Raw genomic sequence first — 20186 nt, forward strand, 5'->3', positions numbered from 1 at the left:
ACGCAGCAGGCTGGATAACCCGGGCAGCTACACCTGCACAGTGAGTGGAGAGAATGCATTGGGTGTGGGATGCTGGGGCTGAGATGACTCGTGGAGCAGACAGGGGAGTGTGTACGGGCCGTACAAACACCATAGCTGAACCCCTCCCTTAGCGCCAGCTATGCCAGCCCTGGGAGGCCCAGGGGGACCTGCTGCTGTCCTTAGACAGCCCCCAAGGCCACTGTCCCCTGGGATCCACCCCTCTCCTACAGGATAGCAATAGGGCTACGCTGACCCATAGCCCACGCTTCAGGAGGGCAGCCCACAGCACCCTCAGGAGGCTAGAGGAGGGTGTAAGAATGGCTGGCCTCTCCAGGGCCCAAAACACACCCCGAGGACTCTGCATCCAGTCAGCAGGGACATGGTGGGTGCTAGCTGCCTGAAACTGGTGAATCTGCACCCTACACACACTAGGTCACATGGACCCTCCCACATTGGATCCCCGCCCCCCAGGAATTCCCAGGGTCCGCCAGGACAAGTGTGCATGCATGCTCCCAAGGGATGCAGGCTCCCTGGCCCCACACCCCTTGGGAGCCTCCAGAGCTGGGATCCAACCCACAGCTCCCCTGGAACCCCCCCTGGCTGATGGGGCAGCTGCTAGATGCAGAGTCCAGCTTTTGATCCAAGGGAGGAACTTTTGGGTGTCTGCTCACCCATGGGCTAGGCTCAAGGGGATGAGGGAAAAGATGTGGCCCGATCACTGCAGGATGAGCCCATGTCAGGAACCCGAGCTGACCTGCAGATCAGGAGACCTGCATCAGGGGCCTGCCCGAATTGGGGTGGGATGCATTGAACAGGAAACTACCATGGTGGGTGGGCTCAGCACTGCGGCCTGCTGCCCTGAAGAAAGCCCCCCTGCCTGACCAAGACCCACCCTGGCATTCAGAGTCCGAGACCCAACTTGGCAAAGACCACCACACCCCAGAGCCCAGGACTAGGCCTAAGAGGGTCCCTGAGGCTGACACACCCAGACACTCCACACTTGGGCTCTGGGGGGGGGGTCCTCCCTTTCCGACAAGCCTGGGGAGGGGGGTCCAGTTGCTGGAAGCCTCCGTTTCCATCTCTCCCCTCCTCCCTAACTCATCGCATCTTTTTCTACCCCCAGTGTCCCTCAGACAGTAAGATATGTCTCTTCAGCTCTGACCAGCTCCCCGCCCATCTCCCCAGGACCTGTCACTCTCTTTCTTCGTATATCCCTCTTTCTCTCGTTTACACACATACACCACCCCCAGCAGCAGACTAGCACTCAGGAACCAGGCAAAAGTCTTGAACTTTGGCTCCACAACAAAGGCACACTTGTCCAATGTACTCTTGGTGCACACGTGCATCCACTCCACTTGTACCCATGTGAGCACCTGTGCAAACCCCCCATTCTAGAACCTTCCCACTACCCCACTTGTGGCTTCTTACCTGGGCAACTCAGGCTGGACTTAGATATACAAGCCAGAGGATCAGGGGAGGGGAGCTGAGCTGAACCTCTAAAGGCCAGGATAGGCTGTGGCAGGCCAGGCAGTTTGGCAACAGCTCACCTACTCAGGGTGTGGGACGGGCAGCAGCAGAATAACTCCCCAGAGCAGAGGTTTTGGCTCCCCAGGGCTGAAGGGCCATGGCCCCAGCTGTCAGCACCCATGCGGCATGGTACCATCAGAGCACCACAAATCATGCATGTGGCCTGAGCTGGCTGCTTTTGGGAAATGAGCTTGGCAACCCCCACTCCTGGATGCTAGGTGAATCGCGGCACCTCACTGAGCTGACAAAGAAGGAAAGCTTCAGGCAAGCGGTGGCAGGGGGCACTGCATGTGCAGAGGCCCGGTGACAGGACAGCAAACACCAGGACCCCGCGAGCAGTCAGAGGGAAGGGGCACGCCTAGCTTGGACCATGGCCGCTGCTCCCAGAGCCAGGTATGCCCTCAGCTCTGAGCACGGGGCCCCGTGTTGTGCTGACACCGCCTGGCTGGCTGGGCAGCCTGTACCCAGACAAGGCAATGGAGACCTTCATGGCTAGAAGGATGGGGGGGGGGCGCACATCAGACAGGATGAGAAATGCTGCACTGGGCACTGTGGCATCAGACTAGACACTCGGAGACGGGACGTGGCGGCCTGGGAGCTGAGTGTCCGGAGGGATTTATACAGCAGCAATCAGATGGCGGCATCCTTGCCGCCAGCACAACAGCTGGGAGATGCAGACTGGACCCCTGCGACGTGACCGTGGTTTTCTTAAAGAAACGACAACCCTAGCCAAGTTCTTAGAAGAAAACTATATTCTTGTAAAGAAGATGAAAATCTCCTCAGAGGAAAAAACTTAATTTAAGTCAAATCCTATCCTTTCGTCGTGGAGCCCGGCACCTGGTGCGTGCAGGAATTTTGTGGGCGACTGGGGAGGCACAGTTCCAGACCAGGGGAGGCAGGGGCAGGAGCCTCGGCTGTAGATACACATCAGGACCCCCCAGCAGCCACCCCACTCCCTCCTGTGACCCCACCCAAACACGGCACAACAGCCAGTCGACATCACACGTGCACACACACGTGCCGCACGCCAACCCTGCCTTCCAGGCCACCCCCATCCAGGGTCCCAGGCTCCTGCTGAGCAGGGAAAGCTGGGGGCCAGGCCGAGGCAGTGGTACCACCCCCATAGCTGCAGGGGGTGCAGCAGGGGTGGGGGTCTCAGAAAGGAGAGTCAGTGATGGGGTGGGGGAGACAGCAGGGCCCAGGAGGAAGCAACTTGAGGAGGCACAAATGGTGAATAAATAGGCATAGCTTCAGCGCGGGGGACCGGCCCCTGCGGATGGGACAGCAGCTAGGGGCAGGGCAGCAGGGGGTGGGCAGCGCAGGGTGGAGGCAGCCAGGCCTGCCCTAACTTTGATATGGGCCCCCCCACCCTGTCCAGCCCACCCTCCACAGCCACGGGTGCTCAGAGCTGAGTGACGTGCACGGCAGGTGAGGGCAGTGGGCCAGGCCGGAGGCGCCGCAGATGGCAGCGGCGGCACAGCAGGTGGCCCTCCAGGGGGTAGCAGCGGCGTCCATCTTCCCCACTCAGCTGCAGCCCGCAGTCCTAGGCGAGAACACAGCCAAGAGGTTCTGGGTGAGACATGGGCAGACCAACCTGGGCACGTGAGCGCCAGGGCCAGGCCAACTTATCCGGGCATGTGGGCGCCAGGACTGGGCACTCACAAGTCCTGGGTACAGTGAGAGACAATGGCAGGAGTCGCCCACTCCCCAAGAAATGGGTCAATGACATACAGTGAGCTGGCATCTGCAAGCCAGACAGGACCAATCAGGGCACATGGATGTTGGGGGCTGGATTCTCATAGGTCCCTGGATACGGCGAGGGATGATGACAGCAAGGGTTGCCCACTCAAGGAAGGAAGCAGGGCCCTGGGGCATACACTGGGCTGGTGTCTGCAGGGGGCCAGGCAGGAAAGCAGCCAAAGCAACTGCTCCCCGTTCCCTAGGGAGCAGAAGGTCCCAACATGATGTGGGGGGGCACAATGGAGGGGAGCACACCAGATGGGAGTTCTTTGGTCAGTGCCCAAGAAATACTTGCTAGGCTCACAAGAGAACATGCAGGCAGGGATGCTGGACCTAAGTGGCCTCAGGACCAGCCAAGGAGCTTGGCTACTCTGAGGTCAGCACCACCATGGCACGGGGGCTCTATACCAGGCAGCTTCACTCTCATGACCCACAGCTGCCCCAGGTTGCACACACACAGAGCCGGGCTGCTGCAAGGTCCTGGGCCTCTGACAGCACCCTGTAGCTGTGCCTGCCACACAGAGGTGGGGCGAGGTGGCCTGGAGACCCCAGCTCCCATGCAGGGAGTGTGCCTGGCCTCCCTGAGGGGCCACCACAGTCCCTGGACACTGAGGCCACTGCCGCCCAAAGGGAGGCTCCTCCCACACCTGCTGCCTCACCCCTTCCTCTCCCCAAGACCCAGGCAGTCTCAAGGGTCCCCACTCCAGCACCCAGCATTGTCTGTTGCTTTTCCTGATCACTTCTCAGCCTCCCTGTGTCCCCTGAAAACCCAGACCCTTGCCCCGCCAGGCCCTCCAGCCCACAGCTTGCTCCCTGGAGGACCTCCTTCACTGACCCAGATCCTTCTGTCTGTCCTCTGCACACCCCTCGTGGAGCTCCCATCACAGCAGTGGCAGGACTCACACCCCTCTTCCCACCTTCAGCAACAAGCACATGGGCTGAACGCAACAGTCAGCCCCGGGATGGAACCAAGGCGGGTCAGTAATCTCTGCGGATACAGCCTGGCAACCCAGGTCTACCCACCACCTCAAATTCCAGCTGCTCCCTTTCAGATCCAGCTCCCAGCTAATGGGAAGCTGGTGAGAGATGGTCTAAGTGCCTGGGCCCCTGCACCCATGTGGGAGACCTGGAAGAAACTTCTGGCTCCTGCACCCACATGGGGATTGAACCAGCAGATGGAAGATTTTTCTTTCTGTCTTTTTCTTTTCAGATACACAGATAAATAAATCTTTCCAAAAAAATCTTTGAGAGAAGGCATACTCCGTTTTCTATCTGGAGGGGTTTACCAGGCTGCCCAGCGGAGCCCAGTGGGACCTACAGAGCCTGGGAGGCCCAGTGCCTGGTGCCCAGCGCCAGAGGGCAGGGACCATGTGCCCTTGGTTCCATCAGCACAGTCTCCACAGAACACTCCGACCCAGATGTGTCCTGCCAACCCTGCCAGGGACACAAAGCTGCATGTCCCACCCCTGGCACCTGGACCTGCTTCTCGGCCCAGGAAGGCTCTTCCTTCTGCCTCCCCAGGATTCAACATCTTCACTTCACTGTCACCTCCTCCAGAGAGCCTCCCTTGATGTCCCAGGCTCCCTACATGCCCTATGCACTCTTTCAACCCCAGTTGAGGGCAGGCAGCACCCAGTGGCCACTCCGTCCCTAACTGTGGGGACTCAGTTCCCCAGTGCTTCCTGTATGGGAGAGTTGGTACTGGAGTAAGGGCTGAGAGGAGAGAGGTCCCTTTGGGAAAGGAAGGGGAGTGAGGAGGGAAGGGGAGGAGGGTCAGCAGTCCCGGCAGGCTCCCGGGGCTCACCTCACAGTGGTAACACTCCACGTGATAGTCCCTGTCCATGGACACCACACGGATGGTCGTCTCACAGCCCTGCAGGGAGACACGGGTCACAGGTGCCAGCCCACGGGCTGACTTGAGAGAACCGCACATTCACACCCCTAGGAGCCCTGGGAGTCCTGGAACGGTGTTGGGAGGCACAGAGTATGGATGCTCATACACGCCTCTAAGGGCAGCACGGAGCCCATGGGCGCATGTGTGTTAGCTGCACTTCTTGAGACTCCAGCGACCTCAGCCAGGCCTTGCTTCGAGCCAGGCAGCAGGAGCCCCCATTTCCCCATGCCACCAGGGCCACTTGTTCCCATGGGCTCTGCCCAGGGCTGGTTCCTACCTGTGCAGGGAGGATAGGACGGGCACAAGAGGCACATTTCGGTGCAAAAACCCTGCAGGAACAAAGGAAACTAGAAGTGACGGGCTGAGAGGGCCAGGTAGGACAGGGTAGGCCGCAAGTGCCCACCATGAAGAGGAGGGCGGCAGGCAGGCAAAAGCAGGGGGCCGCAGGGCAGAAGATGCTGGGGCTGAAGCCCCTTGGGGGAGGGTTGTGGGAGGGGGTGCTCCAGGCAGAGAGCTCCACCCTGCCCCAAGCAGGAGGGGAAGGGGCCAACAGCCACGATAGAGGGCACGGGCGCCAGTCCCAGAGGCCGCGGCCACTCACGTGTGATAGTCTCTGACACAGTAGATATTGTTCTGCACGTCCACGGTGAAGGGCACCCCATCCAGGCACTCGTTGCACACAGAGCACCTGAAGCAGCCCGGGTGGTAGGACTTGCCAAGCGCCTGCAGGATCTGGGGGTGGAGGCCCCTGAGGGTCAGCCCTGGAGGGCGGCTGTGTCACCCCCCAGCAGTGAGGGCCAGGAGGCAGGGAGGAGCTCACCATCTCCATGATGAGGTGTCCACACACGCTGCACTTGTCAGCTGTCTGCTGGAAGCCGGAGTACTGGGAGGGGACACGGTGGTGTGTGACCAAGGGGGTGCTGCCTGCCCCACTGGCACCTGCCTCCTGGTCTCAGCCTTCATGGCGAGTCGGGAGGAGGGTGCCCGGGCCACTCCCGCGGGCAGGGGCGCAGACTCACCAGGAAGTCCTCCTGGCAGTACACTTTGTCCCCTACGTTGTAGAAGGCCTTCCCGCGGAGCCGTCTCCCTGCAAGGCAGGAAAAAAAAAAGCCTGGCTTCTGCCCTCCCTGGCAGAGAGGTGGGTGAGGCATTTAAAGTAACAATATATATTTCAGAAGGCAATGAGACAGAATCTTCTGCCTAGCGAGCTAGGAGCTTGGGCAGCAGATATCAAGGCACGCACATGAAGAGCTGCTTATCAAATGGAAATAGCTGAGTGCTGCTTCAGTACCAGCTGCTCCACTTCCCATCCAGTTCCCTTCCTGTGCCTGGGAAAGCAGCAGAGGACAGGCCAAGTGCTCGGGCCCCTGCACCCATGTGGGAGACCCGGATGAAGCTCCTGACTCCTGACTTCAGGCTGGCCCAGCCCTGGCCATTGTGGCCATTTGGGGGAGTGAACCCGCAGATGGAAAATCTCTTGCTCTAGCTCTCCCTCTCTCTAACTCTCCCTTTCAAATCAATTATATATATAATGCAAAGCATCCAGAATAACCAATAGCAACATAAAGATCAGCAAGGCTGGTAGATGACACTGTGTACTTTGTGGACTTAAGAACAAGCAAGACAGGGCAATGCTGGAGGGTAAGAAGAGGTCGAAGACCAATGTGACGGGGCCGAGCACAGAGAGAGACCCCTGGGCCCGGCGTGGTAGCCTAGTGGCTGAAGTCCTTGCCTAGCACATACCAGGATCCCATATGGGCACCAGTTCTAATCCCGGAAGCTCCATTTGCCACCCAGCTCCCTGCTTGTGGCCTGGGAAAGCAGTCGAGGACAGCCCAAAGCCTTGGGACCCTGCACCCAAGTGGGAGAATCAGAACAGGCTTCAGATCGGTTCAGTTCTGGCCCGTTGTGGTCACTTGGGGAGTGAATCAACAGATAAAGGATCTTCCTGTCTCTCCTCCTCTCTCATATCTGCCTTTCCAATAAAAATAAATAAATACTTTTAAAAAAGAAAGAAAAGAGACCCCTGGCCATGACTTGCAAGGAAGCTGTCATCTCAGGATGCAGGCGGGAACAGAATTTACTTTGGGGGAAGAAAACTCCTTCCCTCACAAAAACTAGTATAAAAGGGATTACCAAATATAAAGGCTGAAATCTAAAGCTTCTAGAAGGAAACGCAGGAGACAAGCGACGGGGCTCGGGGAAGATGAAAGCTCGTGCTAAGTCACAGAAAGCAGTGACTGTGAAGACAAGGACACACTGAGCCTCGTCACTAGGCTTTCCCATCAGAAGGTACCGTGAGAAATACTTCAAAAGCCACACCAGGGGACACGTTCACAGGACACAGACCTGAGAGATCTGTTGTTGTTGTTAAGATTTATTTTTATTGGGCCTGGCGCGGTGGCGCAAGTGGTTAAGTCCTCGCCTAACACGCCCGGGATCCCATATGGGCGCCGGTTCTAATCCCGGCAGCCCCGCTTCCCTTCCAGCTCCCTGCTTGTGGCCTGGGAAAGCAGTCGAGGACGGCCCAAAGCTTTGGGACCCTGCACCCGCGTGGGAGACCCGGAAGAGGCTCCTGGCTTCGGATCGGCATAGTATCGACCCGTTGCGGCTCACTTGGGGAGTGAATCATCGGATGGAAGATCTTCCTCTCTGTCTCTCCTCTCTGTATATCCGCCTTTCCAATAAAAAATAATAAAAATAAATCTTTAAAAAAAAAAAAAAAAAAAAAAAAAAGATTTATTTTTATTGGAAAGACAGAGTTACAGAGACAGAGAGAGAGAGATCTTCTGTCTGCTGGTTCTCTCCCCAAATGGCTGCAATGGCCGGAGCTGGGCTGATCCAAAGCCAGGAACCAGGAGCTTTTTCTAGGTCTTCCACATGGGTGCAGGATCCAAGGACTTGGGCCATGCTTTGCTGCTTTCCCAGGCATTAGCAAGAAACTGGACAGGAAGTAGAGCAGCCAGGATGTGAACTGGCGCCCATATGGGATGCTGATGCGAAAGGCAGAGGATTAACCCACCGTGCCCCTTGACAAAGAATTTGTTGAACTGGAAACACATGAGGGTACTTCAAAAGGTTTGTGGAAAATGCATGTTGTGAAAAATCACACATGTATATGGGGCTATAGTTTGGCTTCCGAACCTCAATAATTAAAAGGTGACCCTCAATTTTAAAAATGGAAGAAAGCCTGGATTTGACTAGACAAAAGATACATGAGTACACAGGGTTAAGGAGCAAACACAAGTGTCCTCCCGAGCCACCAGGGAAAAGCTGACGAAAACCACGAGACCCTGTTCAGCCATCACAGCGGCTAAAATTAAAGAGACTAAAATACGAATCGTTGGGAAACATGTAGGATAACCCAACCTTCTCACATTCCCATTGGGAACGTAAAATGGCACACCCCCCTTTGGATAAGAGTCTGGCAGTTTCTTATAAAGTTAAACATACACTTACCCTATGACCCAGAAATTCCACTCCTTGGAATTTACTCAAGAGAAATGAAAACACACGTCCACAAAATGAACTCTGCCAGAATGCTCGCAGCTCCCTCTCGGGTCCAGCCACCAACCGGCACATGCAAGTGGACAAGCAGATGGTGGCGCGTCCATCTGATGCGCCTCAAGTCCACAAGAGCAAGGAGCTAACTGCTGATGCTTGCAGCAACACAGCAGGAAAACGAGCCAGCATCATGGAGCACAGACTCCATGAACCCATTTAGAATATTCTAGAACAGGCAGCACTAACCTACAGGTTGGGCAGGCAGGATGGGCAATGCAAGACAGAAGTTTCTAGAGTGTTTAAGAACAAAGACCAGGAAGGGGCCGGTGCTGTGGTGCAGTGAGTTAAGCCACTGCCTGTGGTGCCAACATTCCATGTGGGTTCTGGTTCAAGACCCAGTTTCTCTACCTCTAATTCAGCTCCCTGCTGATGGCCTGGGAAGGGAGCAGACAGCCCCTATACCCTTGTGGAAGACCTGGAAAAAGCTCCTGGCCTTAACCTGGCCCAGCCCTAGCCATTGTGGCTATCTGGAAAGTGGACCAGTTGATAAAAGCATCCTTGTGCTCTTTCTCGCTCCTCTTCTCCCTCCTGTCATTCTGCCTTTCAAATTAAAAAGTCATAATAATAAAAAGAGAGAAATTCCCCAGAGATGCATTCTCAACATAAACTTCAACAAATTTCCATAAAGAGATTTCCATCATCAATACTTCCGGGGCAGCTGGCTCAGCAGGGACTCGACGGCCCACCTGACACGGAGGCACCCTCAGGGAACGAACAGAGCTGGGCAGCACGAGGGTGCAAAGCTCTTAGGACCAGTGATGCACTGGACAGAACGGGGGTGGGATTTCACGTGCTTCCCACCCTGCACGTCATAATACTGACAGTGGCAGGAATATGAACGTGGTCTAGGGTCCTAAGACCTTGGCATGGGAGGGCAGGCACTGTGACGGTGGACACACAGACGGACATCTCACAGGAGATGGCAGTGTCTGCTTCTCTGAGAGAGGAGGAATTAGCTGGTGGCAGATGTCACTCATGGGGGCGGGGTAGCACAGTGTGTGCGCTCCCCATCAACAGCCCATGCGAGCCAGGGGGCCAGGCTTGCAGCAGCAAGAGAAAAATTGAGAGTGCACTTACTGAAATCTTTGGATTTGGGTTACTTTTTCACTTTTTCTTGGTTAAATTACAATATAGTTGAAATCCCAACCCTGTGTGTACCCGAACAGAGGTCCCCATGGACCTGGCAGAAGTCCCCTGCTCATCCCCAACCAAGGAGCCAAGGGACAGCAGTGCCCAGCGCAGACCAGCTGGGGACCTTTCTGTACCTCCCTGGCGCCCCCTGCTGGCCCCACCCACGTTAAAGGCGGATCTCCTCCAGGGCTTCCAGGGTCTCCCAAACAGGTCAGACCCAAGAAGGAAGGGAGCCCCCAGTCTGCAAAGGCAGACTGACCAGCAAGCCCCGTGCCAGCCTGGGCCTATGATGCCTGGTGTGTCAAGGGCTCGTGGTGGGGTGGTCACCTACCACAGGAGTCACAGGTGAAGCAGTCAGTGTGGTACAGGCTCCCCATGGCCTGGCACGCTTGCTGCGCTCCGTAGATGCCAAGTCCACACTTGATACAGATGCCTAGGAAGGAAGGAGCAGGAGAGGGCAGGGGTTAGCACCACAGACTGCAGATGGCAGGCACACATGCCATGCCTAGGGCTGGCACTGCCTCTGCCGGATGGCACATTAAATTCCCTCCAGGGTACCTGTGACTTTGGGTTTGTCATTGGGTATCTGAGGGTGCTGAGGACACGGTCAGCAGGAACAGGAACTGTACATCAGCTATTGGAATACACAATATCACACTAGGCCGATTACAGGAAACTCATTACGGTGCAAACATGCTCAACTCCACGCCCACGAGGGCTCTTCAAAAAGTGAACAGAAAGGGTATATTATGAAAAAAATAGGCGAGGACTTAGAAATTTTTACCAAAATCTATTTAACTTTCTTTTTTGAAAAGCAAATCGACAGAGATCCGCTTCAGCTGGTTCACTCTCCGAGAGCCCGCACAGCAGCCGGGCTGGCCACGCTAAAGCTGGGAGCTGGGGACTCAAGCTGGGCCTTGCATTGCAGGGAACAGAGGACAGAGGACCTGTGCCGTTGCTGCTCCGGGGGCTCACAGGAAGCAGAACCAGGTCTCCCCCAGCTCCTTCCAGACGCACATCCCCACCAGTATCTTTCCTGCAGCACCCACACTCACCCCAACTTTACCTTTGAACTGCATGTTTCCTGAAATGTTCTAAAGTGTTCCCATGTTCATACTTAGAAAACTGTTCTAAAGGGCCAACACTGTGGATTAACCCACCAGCTATAGTCCCAGCTCCACTGCTGATCCAGCTCCCTGCTAACAGGCCTAGAAAAGCAGCAGCACACGGCCCAAAGCCATGGGCCCCTGCCCCCACATGGGAGACTCCAAAGAAGTGCTTGGCTTAAGATCAGCTCAGCTCCAGCCACTGTAGCCAGTTAGGGAATGCACCAGATGCAAGAATCTCTGTCTCTCATCTCTGTAATTCTTAAAAAAGCTACTGCGCTGTGTTCAACTCTGTAATTCTTTCTAATAGATAAACATTAAAAAATATAATAATAAAGAAAGCTGTCCTAAGCCCCTTTATCTGTGACCTGCCCTTAAACAGCTGGAAAATGCTTTCTTCAAGTCCTGTTCTTCAGAACACAAACCATATCTCTTCTGGCCCAGACAGCACGACAAGCACATGGCAGCAGTCACCAGCCCTCGCCAGCCACCCTTTCCTTGGCTGCACCCCCTTGTGCCTCCGTGTAGGCAACAGCGACACCAACATTGGCCACCCGGCTGCCGTCTGGGCGCTGGCCAGTCCACTGTGTGCCCAGGTCCCCGCCCTCAGGGGCCTGCATTCCAGAAGTCCCTGCCTAAGGCAGCCACAGACCAAACGCAAATGTTCACTCCAGTCAGCAGTGAGGCTGGTGAAAACGAAGCAGAGTGTGTGATGATGCTGATTTTTTTTTTAATCTCGATGTGACAGGGCCAGCACTCCTGTCTACTGCTCACTCCCCGGATACTGCCGAGGTTGCGCTGGGAGCCAGGAACTCAATCCAGATTCTCCCATGTGTGTGGCACGAACCAAACTACAGGAGCCATCACAGTCCTGCCTCTTGGAAACAGCATCATTGAGGAGCCAGGGCAGTCTCAAGGGCTCTGATGGGGGAAGCAGGTGACTTAACCAGGAGGCCTGCCCACCCCTGGGGTATAGGATCCTATATGGAGTGCGACAGGTGCTCAGCAGATGCGGAGAGGGGGGAGTGACTGGTAACACCATGACAAGGCCTGACTCTGGTTCTAGGACATTCCCTGGCTAGCCTTTCCGGAGATGCAGCCAGCCTGAACGTCACAGGTCCCCTTCACAGGGTGGCTCTCCAAACCATGACCCTCCCCACTGCTTTCTTGCTTTCTACTGGACTTCTCCGCTTGGAGCCATGGCCAAGCCTCTGCAGCTTTCTCCGTGGGCCAGCACAGCCCACCCTCTCCTCAGTGTGGACGCCCGGTCCTCCCGCACCCGGGCACAGCTACACACCTCCCCTCTGGTTTCTGGAATACCACCTATATGGTTTTCTGGAGCTGCTCCTTGGCTCACAGCTCAGCTGGGTGCTCCCCCGCACCATGGGAGCCTCCCAGTGGGGGTGGGAGAGGACAGCTCAGAGGCCCTCAAGACCCAGCAGGACAGTCAGGGTGGCCTGCGCAGCATGTGGGTGTAGAGAGCTGGCTGCCGGAGGGGGCTCCGCATACAGCTCCCAGGCACGCCAGAGATTCTAATCTCTCCAGAAAGAGACAGAAACCCAGACATGTTGTAACACCCTAAAGGCTGAAATTCAGGACCAGTATGATGGCTCAACTAGTTAATCCTCATCTTGCAAGTGCTGAGATCCCATATCCCAGTTCAGGTCACGGCTGTTCCACTTCCCATCCAGCTCCCTGCTTGTGGCCTTGGAAAGCAGCAGATGGGCCAAAGCCTTGGGACACTGCACCCGTGTGGGAGACTCAGTAAGAAGCTCCTGGCTTTGGATCAGTTCAGCTCTAGCTGTTGCAGCCTCTTGGGGAGTGAACCAGCAGATGGAAGATGTTTCTGTCTCTCCTTCTCTCCGTAAATCTTTCTAATAAAAACCAATAAATCTTAAAAAAAAAAAAAAAAGGAGGGGGCTGAAATTCATTACTAACATAGAAGTGGAGGTAAACCCTGTCCTGCCAGGCTCCAAGTGTGGGCATGGCTTTGCCCAGTCTCCCCTCTCCCTACCCCTCACTGGCTTGGGTGCCGAGATCTTGGCTGGGGTCAGATCTCACCCTCCGACACTGATCCATATCCAGGAAGGCTCTGGAAAGAGTGCCAGAGGCCCCTCCAACCTGCTCTTGCCCAAAGTCTCTTGGGTCACAAACCGCAGGTACAGCGCTCTTCGTGGGACATCAAATCTGTCCTCTCCCTCAACCTCCTCCCTCCCATACCTTCCTCCTGCAGACAGGATGCCGTGGGTCCTCCACGCAGGGTCCCATCCCTCAACCTGCAGCCAGACTGACCTTCCTAAAGTGCACCCGTGCGACACCCATATCCCGTGCAGCGCCCAGGGACTGAGCCCACCCACTTTCGACAGCTTCCAGCTGGTGCACACCCTGAGAGGCACCAGGTGACAGCAGGAGCACTCGAGGCCCTGCCACCCACGGGGCTGGAGTCCCAGGCTCCTTGCTTTGGCCTGGCCCAATCCTGGCTCCTACAGGCACTGGGGGAGGTAAACCCCCTCCCCCCACCTCATTCCACCTATCAAATACAAAGAGGGGAAATACCTCTACTCTCACACCTTCACTGTTGCCCAACCTTATCAGATGGGAGAGTGTACAAGAAGGCCAGCTACCACCTTGCCTGGGTTTGGGTTTTCTCCAGCTCACATGCCTGCAGCACCATGATAGCAACATGCTGCATGAGCAGAACCCGGGCTAACGCAGCAGCACAGGCAGCTTTATACCACAGCAAACAGCAGATGCACCAAGTCCGGACTAGGCCCCCAGGCCCGGGGCTGGGACCTCCTGGTGTCCTGGGCAAGCGTGGGCCCGGGGCTGGGGCCTCCTGGTGGCCTGGGCAAGCGTGGGCCCGGGGCTAGGGCCTGCTGGTGGCCTGGGCAAGAGTGGGCCCAGGGCTGGGGCCTCCTGGCGGCCTGGGCAGGAGCAGGGGCTGGCCCAGTGAGAGTAGACACCACACATGTGGAAGGGCCTGAGCAGGAAGGCCAAGGCCGGCGACGCCAGGGCCAGGAGCTCAGGCCTCGTCTTGTGTCTGTAATGGAAGATACCCATAGAAGCAGAAGGGCCACTGTGAGGGCAAAGTGAGACGGGACAGAAGGGCCCTCCTCCTCTCAGAGGGCAGAGGAGTCAGCTGGATGCGGACTCGAGGGAGGAAGTTGCTGGAGACGGCTGCACCAGCTGACCTTGGTACCCTGAGTGGGGCAGAATGCAAGGCTGGGGGCCGAGGAGAGAGACTGTGCTGAGAGTAAGGGGGAAGCCCTCTTCCCCAAGGCTCAGACAAGAGCAGATAGCCCATCCGCCTGGGGGAGCTCCATGGCTTCCTCAGAACCCACCATAGCCTGGCACCAGGACAGGACAGCTGCTGCAGACTCATAGCAACCAAGGTGGAAAGAGGCCAGGGTCAGAAGCAAACACCGGGAGTGGCCCCTCTGGGAACGGGGGATGCAGATGGGGTTTCCGGGGCCAGGAGGGGTATGTTCCCAGGACATCATGAATGGCACAGGAATGAGCACAGCAGCAGGCCAGCTGGAGAGGAGGGCGACCCAGTGGGAGGTTCTCGGGAGCTCAGGCCACCTACTGATTGCCTCACCTGGTACCTGAGCAACCAAAAATGACTACACCTCAGACGCCTGATCTCAGCACGATTACATCCCTCCAAGCAGAAGGGCCCACACTCTGATAAACAGGGCAGATATTAATGAAATAAACACCCAAGTTTCATTCACCATCTGCGCACATCCCTCGTGGCTCCAAGGGTACGTACAGACCTCCTCCTCCTCTTCTACCACAACCTCCACTACGGTCTCTTCTCATCAGCCCCTTCCCTTCACCTGCCTGGGCACCATGGCTGCTCTCACAGTGCCCTGGCAGAGCTCAGCGGCACTGGAAAGCGCTCCCTTCAGAACACAGCCCAGCGTCTGCTCTCCGCACCTGCCTGCCAGGACACGCAATGGTGCTGAAGTTATCTACCTCCATGTCGCAGGCCCCGCTGACGGCAGCCACCAGCCTGAGCAAACCACAAACGCACAGCCACCATGGGAGAGGTCCCCATCCCAAAAAGCAGGCCAAAACCCCTCCCCCAACACACACCCAAACATTCCCCACACCCAGGCTCCGGGACTGCCGCCCCCTGGAAAAAGTAGACCAACCTTACACCCCTCTGCTTGAGCCCATTAGCTCAGGGCAGGATGGAATGCGCCCAAGACACAAACGCGGGAAGTACTTGCCCCAAGTCCAGAGCCAGGAGCCCTGCCAGCTGCTTATCAGCAGGGAAGATGGGGGGAACCCCCCCCACGGTCATCCAAAAGAGGCCAGGGGCCAAAGCTGGACTGGAAAAGCTGGGGTGGGGGCTGTGAAGGCTGGGGCGCTTTACAAATGCGCGCGGGAACCAAAATTCCATTATCCCATATCTTAGGCGCTTGGCATGGCAAGAGTGGCCTCGTGTGCCCGCTGGGTCCCATCTCACTCGCTCCACCGTCAAAATCCGGGAGCAGTATGGTCCCCGGGGGAGGGGGTGCCTGTGCACTGTGGGGCCAAGGTGCGCAGGGGTAGGAGGTATCGCTGCTGACCTCGCAGCAACGCTGGGCAAGATGAGCGGAGGCAGGTGCCAGGGACCGAGGAGAAATGGGCAGAGGCGGCTCGCTCAGATTCTAGTTGGGGACAGGGTGAACCTCTACAGCCGGGGACCCGATGCCAGCCGCCTAGCCTTCCTGTTCTTGTCAAGCCCCTCTGGCCCACCCGAGCTCACTCACCGAAGTAGTCCCGCGCCGTGCGCGCTTCCAGCGCCCGCTCCAGCTCCCAGGTAAGCGCCTCCAGCCGCCGCTCGGCCGCGCACGGGCCGCCTTCCCGGCTCGCGGGCAGCGGCAGCGAAGGCAGAAGGAAGGGAGCTGTTCCCGCGGGCTCCGGGGAGCGAGCCGGCGCGGGGCAAGCGCTGGGCAACAGCAGATCGGCATAGGCGCCCGCAGAACCGCGGGAGCCGAGGCTGGACACGCTGGAGCGGGCGCTGCCCCCCGACGGCGGTCCGGGGCCGAGACGCAGGTCCGAGCGGCCAGAGCGCGGGCTACCGTGGCGCTGATCGTAGCCCAGGCTGATGCCGCTGGAGCGCGCGCTGCTGCCGCCGCCGCCACCACCACCACCGCCGTCGGAGCCTGCCAGGCTGGCCCGCGGGCTGCTCGCCGGCTGCGCGCTGAGCTCCGGGACGGCCGCGCGCGGCGGGCCCCTGTCCGCGCCAGCCTCGGGGCCGCAGCCGCCGCCGCCCTTTCCTCTGCGGCCCAGCGCCGGCGCCGCCTCGTCTCCCAGCCCCGGCCTCGGCCCCCGCCGCCCGCGGCCCGGAGAGTCGCCGCCAGGCTCCGACTCCCGCAGGGCCAGCCCGGCCAGGAGCAAGGCCGCCTCGTCCGCGGCCGCCCGGGAGCGCTGCATGGCCCGGCCCGCCGGCCCTAGCGCGTCACCTCCGCCTCCGCTTCCCGCCGCCGCTCCGGCCGCGCCGCCGCATCGTCCGCCCGAAGCCCGGAGCCCGCCCCGGGACCCCTGGGCGCGGGGCGGGGCGGGGCCGGTGGCCGGCCGGGGTCGCTGCGCGGGCCACGCGCGAGCCGAGGGGACGTCGGCGCTGCGGCCGGCGGCGCGCGCGGCGGAGGAATGTGCGCTCCGAGGCGCCGGCCGCGCCCCCTGCTCTGGGCGGCCGCAGCGCGCGGGGGGACGGGCCGGCGGAGGGACTCCTTTGCGGGGGCAGGAATGCGAGGAAGGAGACGGCGCTGCGGCCTCTGGAATGTGGGGGGAGTGGCGGCGGCGGAGCCGCGGTGTCCGCGCGGCGCCGGGAGCCCGAAGGGGCGCGGAGGCCGGGGCGGGCAGCTGCGAGCCGGCCCGAGGCTTGGGAGAGCGGCTGCCTGGGAGGGAGGCCGAGGCTCGCTGTGCGCCCGCGCCGTCGGGCCTCCGGGGACAGACCTCGGACTCCCGAGGGCCGCACTGTAGGCGACTTCGCCGGGCTCGGCCAGGAGGGAAATCTGAGCAGTCGGCGGCGCTGCCCACATTCTGCCCCATCCCTTGGGATCTTGGACGACCCTCGCCAGTCTGGCGGCCCCTGGGGCCACCCCCACCCTGGCCCCGAAGGGGGAGGGAAGGCGTGAGGAACTGGCAGCCCGGGGTGATGGGGGGGCTGGTCCTGGGGCGAGGTTGCTGGGCACAGGTCCTCCAAACCGGGCCTGAAGCCAAAGCAGGCCTGACTCAGAGCCACGGCCACCATAGTCGTGCCCTGGAGGTGGGAGATCACCTCCCTTCCAGGTGCCTGCCCTGGGGGTTCAAAATGGCGTCCAGGGAAGATGCTTGAAACCCTCGGGCGCTGCCATAGTTTCTGGGACAGGGGTGGCCAGCGCTTGTCCCCCAAACATGGGCACCAACACCCCTGTCATATGTATCAACTGGAAGAAAAAAAACCCAACTGAGGCGTCAGTTTTAAGCCAAAGGGAGCCGTCTTCCTCGACAGGCCTACCTTGCTCGGAGGAAAGCCACAGTGTCCGGGGTGAGCTGTGGGGGGTGGACAAGGTGTCCACCAGCCTGGGGAGCCCTCCAGGCCCTTGCTACTGCAGCAGGAGCCCACTGCCTGCAAGAATTCCCACCCTCATCTGCAGGGTGGGGTGGGGGCACAGGTCCGGGATAAACATTTTGGGGAACCACCTGATGAAAAAAGGTGGGTTTCTCTAATGAGAAAGAAAACAAGTAAGTGAGCACCCATTTCACAAGTGCCCACTGTGGCAAGACTATGGTTCTGTCTTGGGGGAAGTCGGAGGAGGCATTTGGGGGTGTCCATACTCCAACATACACATACAAGTCCTCCTATCAGCAGCCACGCTCCCTCCAAGGTCTCGTTCCAGAGGCCATGACTCAATGCGAGCAGGCAAGTGTTTATCCTAACACGCATTTACCTAGTCCTCGCTGTGCAGAAAGCCGCTTAGTAACTGTCCCACTCCACCTACCCGCTTCTCAAGGTGTAAAGGATGCTCCAAAGCAGGGGTCACAAAGTTATTTAATTGAAAGGCTGAAAGATAGACACAGAAAATCTTCCCCCGCCCAAGTGGTTCAAGCCCCAGATGGCCACCACTGAGCCAGGCTGAATCCAAGTGCCAGGAACTCCCGTCTCGTTCTCCAAGGTTAAGTGCTTCCCAGGTGCACTAGCAAGGGGCTGGATGGGAAGTCAGGTATTCAGTTGGAACCAGGAACCTTAAAATGCAATACAGATGTTACAAGTGGTGGCTTAACCCACTATGTCATATAGCACCTGCCCAAAAATGGGTCTAATTTTATCTTCCACAAATACCCTGGTATTTTAATATTTAAAGGCAACAAAAATCTGTTAATCTAACAGTAATAAAAGACAACAACAAAATCCAGAAACAGTTCCTAAAGGAAGAATCCAAATCATTCAGCATCAGACATTAGAACACTAATGAGAAATACATTCAACAAGTGTGCATGAATACATTCAAAATATGTAATGGTGTGGGCATCATGTCATTGGACTGCTAAATGGTTAATGTTCACAGCCATGTGGTCTCATCTGCTCGTGACTGGGGTGTGCCCCAGGCCCTAATTTTGCAATTTCTCTATCGGTACCAGGTGAGTTGAGCAGAATGGCCCGGGCGGTGGGGGGCGGCAGGGAGACAAATGGACATGACAAGCGGGATGCATGGTCCCTGGGATCACTGACCCACCTTTACGGGGGGCCCTCTCTGTCCTCCAGTGTTTCTCTCTGGCCACTCTCTTTCTTTTCCAGGCCCAGAGGCATTCGTGTCTAAGGAGGCATGTGTAGAAATCAGGTGTATGGTACCTGCCAATCACCACAGTGTAAATACTCCCATAGTGGTGGACGTTATCCAACTACCCACCCGGGCGCACTGAGGGACTCCTACAAGCTCAGACACACTGCTCCCTGGTTCTCGGAGCTGGAGAACACAGGGGATTCCGTGAGGTAAACCTGTCTGCCCCTCGGCTACCTGGACACACGTTGGACACATTCAGCCTGGCCTCATGCCATGTACCTTGCTTCTCCGTGGCCGCAGGGGCTGCTCCCTCCTTGGATTCAGCTTCCATCTAGCTTCCCCATCTGGCTGTAGGACTTCACTGCTTGGACTCCAACTGAGGGCACTGTTCAGAAGTCTTCATTGAGTCCTGGGGCTCATGTCCATCATCCACAGCGGGTCTTGGGTGACGGGGATGGCCTGCAGCCTGTTGCAGGAATTCACACCTTCTTCTCAGCCCTCGGCGTGTAGCAGACACCTTAGGCTTTCTTCTGCCACTGGGAGCAACACAAATTCACCTGGCGCACCCGTTTCTCCCATCACTCACCTGCTGCAGCCCAGCCTCCCTCGAGTCCTCTGGCACAAGGCTCAAAGCGCATGCTATTTCAGACAGCCTGGTGTGTCCAAAGGAGTCTGCCCACCCTTTAGCTCTGAGCCCTTCTTTCTCCTAACCTGTGACCATGCATGCCGCCACCTGAGCCTACTACTGCACCTTACTTACCCCTCTCTGGCTTCCACGCTGAGAGCTCAAGCTGTGGGTGGTCTGACACTTGCAACCTGCTTCCTTCATGAAGGACCACACCCTCGGAGATGGGACCCTAGCAGCCTGGCACCATGGTGAGAACCCCAACCGGCCAGACCTGCCTGGGGAGGGTCTATTCAACAATGTCCAGGTTAGTGCAGGAGCATTTGGTCTATTTTCTTTCACTCATGAGATGACTGTACCCCAACAAGCTTAGTTTCTATCACAATACCCTCCTCATCTGACTACTCTCAAACATTCCAACCTCTTCAGACATGTCATTTCCCAGCGTGCTGCCTGCTACAGGCCTCGGGATAAATGGTTAGAGCCAGTGGGTCAGACAGTCACAAAGCCTCCAGAATGTTCACCAGGAGAGGACCACCTTCAAAATCCAACCGCAGTGCCCAGCAGCACTGGGACGCAGTCTAGCTCAGCTCAGCTGAGATGCTTTTCTGTTTTCTCGCTAATGAAAGCAGTCCTCACATTTCTCAAATAAGCTCTCGGCTGGAATGTTCTGAACTGGTGGCAGCGGAAAATGTTCTTGCCGTGTGCAGGATACAAATGATGTATGTCCAGTAGAAAAAGCGTCTATAAAAATACTTCCCTAAAAATATCTCCCCTCAAAACAGTCCAGTGTTGTTTGCATGGCAGGAACACTGCTT

At 57.7% G+C, this 20186-nt stretch overlaps 1 protein-coding gene across 1 annotated transcript; it reads right to left on the bottom strand.

Moving 5' to 3' along the window:
- Window positions 1-2933: 2933 nt before the first annotated feature.
- LOC121153728 (WT1 interacting protein) lies at window positions 2934-16410 on the bottom strand. The gene is made up of 8 exons (XM_040976468.1): window positions 15744-16410; window positions 10209-10310; window positions 6202-6269; window positions 6003-6065; window positions 5784-5914; window positions 5460-5511; window positions 5093-5161; window positions 2934-3091 (listed from the first exon to the last, which is right to left on the bottom strand). Exons 1-8 carry the CDS (start codon window positions 16408-16410, stop codon window positions 2951-2953), a joined length of 1293 nt encoding a protein of 430 aa, XP_040832402.1. The 3' UTR covers window positions 2934-2950.
- Between the last annotated feature and the right edge of the window lie 3776 nt (window positions 16411-20186).

Source organism: Ochotona curzoniae, unplaced genomic scaffold (assembly GCF_017591425.1).
Source record: "Ochotona curzoniae isolate NIBS_2020 unplaced genomic scaffold, NIBS_Ocur_1.0 contig_2699, whole genome shotgun sequence".
Classification (NCBI taxonomy): domain Eukaryota; kingdom Metazoa; phylum Chordata; class Mammalia; order Lagomorpha; family Ochotonidae; genus Ochotona; species Ochotona curzoniae.